Raw genomic sequence first — 3,939 nt, forward strand, 5'->3', positions numbered from 1 at the left:
TTTTGCGTCACCCGAAATTGACTTGCATGCGTTTGCATTTGATTTCATTGAGCGAAACGTCAAATCAAAATGTCACGCAGAACAAAAATTGGAAATTGAGTTAGCTTCATACGCACGCCGTTCAATTTCGGTTGATCTCATACAAGTTGCATGTGCATGAGAAATTTTTGACAATAAATTGGCGGCGTGCGTGAATATTAGGTTAGCCTGTAATACAATTCCCTCTCATAACAAAACTGTCTATTTACAAATATCAGTTGTTTGAATACCCCTTATGCATAGACCGTATTTTTTATTTACGTGCTGGGAAGATCATCTTATCTTATTTCTTTTTTGACGTTTGGTTTTGTTTTTCTTTGCTCTTTCTGACATTTTTATTCGAGAACTATGGAGTTATTGGTGAATAATTTTGTAAATGTCCCGAAAATTTTCTTAAAATTAAGAGGAACAAATCGGATTTTAATTTCAAATGTTCGTAGCTACGTTTTAGCAGCCACACATGGCAAATCAACTTCTGAGATTCCCTCTGCCGCTCCAGCAACTTCAGCAGAGGATGAACTCAAGCCGCAAAATAGCCAACGTATCCAGAATTCTTTGCATATTGCTGTAATAGGGGTCCCGAATGCAGGAAAGAGTACCTTTATTAATAATTTAATCAATCACCGGGTGAGTGCTATTGTGTACCATTTGCAATTATTTTTTGTAATAGTAGGTTCTTGCCACATGCTAGGTTTGCCCTACATCTTCAAAAGTGCATACAACACGAAAAGCTAGCAAGGCCATTTATACCACAGGAAAAACGCAATTGGTTTTGTATGACACACCGGGGTTAGTGACGCCACGCGAGATGAAGCGGCACAGTCTCGAGCAAAGCTTTAAATCTGCCTACAAACACGCAATACAACATGCCGATATTATCGCCTGCATGCACGATGTTTCGAATTCATGGACTCGTAACGCTCTACACCCTACCGTACTCGAAACATTAAAAGAATACGATCATTTGCCAAGCTTTTTAATCCTAAACAAGATTGATGCACTAAAGTCAAAACGAGTTTTGCTCGAATTGATACGGGTTTTAACTAATGATACACTTAGCAGCCCTCAATCTTATTGGAATCGTAAACGTAAAATACAGGCCAAGTCAAGTGAAGAAACAAATACAAGTCTAAAAACGAAGTCGGAAGAAAGTAAACACAAAGATGTGAGTTGGAGTAGTTTTCATGAGGTCTTCCTTGTCTCCTCCATTACCGGCAGTGGATTAAATAACATTCAGGTATGTATGAGAACAGTTCAATGNAAACACAAAGATGTGAGTTGGAGTAGTTTTCATGAGGTCTTCCTTGTCTCGTCCATTACCGGCAGTGGATTAAATAACATTCAGGTATGTATGAGAACAGTTCAATTTTTTATTATATATACAAAAATTATATTTACGTACACATACATACATACTCACTTTAAAACATGTGATTCCTTTATCTGTAGGATTATCTAATAAAGCTTGCGAAAGAACGAGCCTGGGAGTACTCCAAAGGAACTTTTACTGATGTTAAACCAGAAACTTTAATTGTGGAGAGTGTGCGCGCCAGACTTTTGGACTATTTGCCCCAAGAGATACCTTATAATTTGCAAAGCGCAATCGAGTATTTCTCTGAAGAAAATGGTAACTGTTCAAATCAGTTACAATTATATTAAGGTATTTATGTATTGTTTGCATCTGCAGGTACGATATACGCGTCAGTGGAAGTCACCTGTCCTTCAGCTCGTATTGAGCGTTTAATTTGTGGTGAATCTAATGGTAGATTGAGGCAAATTACTGAACGTGTGACATCTGATCTAGTGGAAACATTCGGCAAGCCTATATCGTTGACCATTGCAACAAGGAGTAAGAAACACGATTAAAATTATAAAGAAATATAAACAATTCTCTAAACGTTAATAATTAAATATAAAATGTAAAGCGAAAACAACGGTTATTTTATTTCTTCGGCAAACAAAGTGAAAACCTATGCTACAATAATTTCAAATCAGAAACCAATTCGTTTATGTTTTTCTCAATATCTGGGCCAATACCCAGCACTGTAGCTGTACCACATTCCAATTGCGTGCGTCCAGCATCTCTTACCAGCTCTGCCACAACACCAACATCTTTTGCACGATCCTGCAAATGCATAAGCTCCTGTAATGTATTAACGCGCAATACAATTTTCGGCTGCCCTGAAAGTGACCAGCTTTCTACTAATTTCTGTTTCTTGCCATTCGTTTGGCACTGCTGATAACAAAGCACAGCTGCATGAGCACATTGTGCTGCAGTTTTCCCCTTAGACATTTTCAAATCACTGCGCACCACTAGCACCAGTTTGGTCCGCGGCGCTGTAGCTGCAGTGATAATCTGTTTAAGCATTTTATTTGTAATAGTTGAATATCTTAATAATTTACTTTGATTTGGCGTATTTTTTCATTTGCTGCTCGGTATACTTTTGCATGCAGGATTTTAACAACTTATAATTTTCGTGAGAAAAAATTAAAAATATTTGACATTTTCGAGACCAAATAATTTGAAAATAAATCAAATCAGCTGCTCTACTGATACTACCTGTTCAATGTACCTTGGCAATAACCATATTCACCAGTAATAATGTGTAATGAGTTAAGCTGACTTTACATGAGGCGTTTTTCCAGGCGATTCAATACTGCTCTGGAAAAATCGCTCGTGTAAATGGTGATTCAAAAATCGCTTGCCTCAAAGTAGACAGCAAGTCAACTTTTCCAGGCGATTATCGCCTGTCAAAAAATCGCCTCATGTAAAGGCAGATTAACAGTCAGACGTCGCCTGAAAAACCTGACACAAGTTCTAAATTTGGCATATTTCAGGCTTTTTAGACTTTGGTTATGGAGCAATTGCACTAAATCATCTTTCAGGCTTGAGCGCCTCATAGGCCTGTCAGAATGGGAACTTGTACGTCAATAAGTGAAAAGTATGCGAAAGAAGTGGCGTACGCGCAAGCCAAATTTTCAGATACAATAGCAAAACATTCACACTTTGTTAGAAGACAGTTTATTGTCTGGATGCCTACTTTACTCAAACAATTAGGGGATTCCCTTAAACTCGTAAAGTCTTAAAGCGTGTAAAGCTCGTAAGTTTACGAGGCTTTTATAGGAACGCCATCTTTGTGAAAAGGTGTAAATAGCTGCGTAAAGTGACTTTGACAGATCAACCAGGATTTTGTACAATTAAAACTGCAGGAAAATAGCAGAAAATCTTACACCCTTATTCTGGAACCCGAATTTTCGTAATTCGTAGCGTCGTTACGAAAAACAAAAAATCGAGATGCTACGACTATTGCGGAAACCTGTGCAGCATTGCCAGCTATCAGTTGTTTTTCGAAGACAGATGTATGAAGGAAAACAAAGTGGAAAGGAATTAAAAGAACATTCATCAAGTGCTTATTTATGGTAAAATGTTTTGAGTTTACATATTTTGAAGGAAACGATGGATTCTATTGCATTTGCAATTATAGCAGCGAAGTAAGAGCCCGCTATGGGAATGATTTCACAGAGATATGCCGAGTTGTCGGGCATAGTAACCATGGACAAATCTATGTCAGCTTCTGGTTGAATTGTTGAACCACAAGCCAGAACTTCTCCTATGCCTGAAGAACTGGTTCTCAATGCAGTTAATGCAATAACAGCTTCTTCCGAGCCATTGTAAACATGCACTTTGTTGGGTCCACCACCTGTTGCGCTAGCTTCTGCCTTCGGACGCGCTTAGTGTTTATAACCCTTACTAAGTATAATTATCCTTTCTGTGTTGCGGGGAAGAGGGGCAGAGGCCCTCTGGGTAAAAGATTGTCGGATGTCAATTTCGGCAGGTTGTGGGAAATCGCGATTGAAGTTTTCAATGCAATTTCTAAAAACGGGAAGATAGATTTTCTC

The 3,939-nt window shown here is 38.4% G+C and overlaps 2 protein-coding genes across 3 annotated transcripts; one reads left to right on the top strand and one right to left on the bottom strand.

Annotated features, from left to right (window-relative positions):
* Positions 1 to 342: 342 nt before the first annotated feature.
* Positions 343 to 1,964, top strand: LOC108368331 (GTPase Era, mitochondrial). The gene is made up of 5 exons (XM_017623178.1): positions 343 to 399; positions 480 to 666; positions 731 to 1,276; positions 1,489 to 1,666; positions 1,727 to 1,964. The coding sequence occupies exons 3-5, from the start codon at positions 848 to 850 to the stop codon at positions 1,903 to 1,905; spliced, it is 786 nt and encodes a 261-aa protein (XP_017478667.1). The 5' UTR covers positions 343 to 399; positions 480 to 666; positions 731 to 847; the 3' UTR covers positions 1,906 to 1,964.
* Positions 1,960 to 2,501, bottom strand: LOC108368332 (peptidyl-tRNA hydrolase 2, mitochondrial-like). 2 transcript variants are annotated; one of them, XM_017623180.1, is made up of 2 exons: positions 2,443 to 2,501; positions 1,960 to 2,382 (listed from the first exon to the last, which is right to left on the bottom strand). In XM_017623180.1, exon 2 carries the CDS (start codon positions 2,330 to 2,332, stop codon positions 2,015 to 2,017), a length of 318 nt encoding a protein of 105 aa, XP_017478669.1. In that variant the 5' UTR covers positions 2,333 to 2,382; positions 2,443 to 2,501; the 3' UTR covers positions 1,960 to 2,014. The 2 variants fall into 2 exon arrangements, with proteins under 2 accessions (XP_017478669.1, XP_017478668.1); XM_017623179.1 differs by having other exon boundaries at positions 1,960 to 2,495.
* Between the last annotated feature and the right edge of the window lie 1,438 nt (positions 2,502 to 3,939).

This window comes from Rhagoletis zephyria, unplaced genomic scaffold, assembly GCF_001687245.7.
Source record: "Rhagoletis zephyria isolate East Lansing unplaced genomic scaffold, Rhagoletis_zephyria_1.1 Rzeph_scaffold_03073, whole genome shotgun sequence".
NCBI classification, from domain to species: domain Eukaryota; kingdom Metazoa; phylum Arthropoda; class Insecta; order Diptera; family Tephritidae; genus Rhagoletis; species Rhagoletis zephyria.

Excerpts from the sequence above, each read along its gene's own strand:
- LOC108368331 (XM_017623178.1), top strand. The coding sequence starts at position 848 with ATGAAGCGGCACAGTCTCGAGCAAAGCTTTAAATCTGCCTACAAACAC. Across the intron at positions 1,277-1,488 it reads GTGGATTAAATAACATTCAG|GATTATCTAATAAAGCTTGC; the intron begins GTATGTATGAGA and ends CTTTATCTGTAG. Across the intron at positions 1,667-1,726 it reads GTATTTCTCTGAAGAAAATG|GTACGATATACGCGTCAGTG; the intron begins GTAACTGTTCAA and ends TTGCATCTGCAG.
- LOC108368332 (XM_017623179.1), bottom strand. The coding sequence starts at position 2,407 with ATGCTTAAACAGATTATCACTGCAGCTACAGCGCCGCGGACCAAACTG.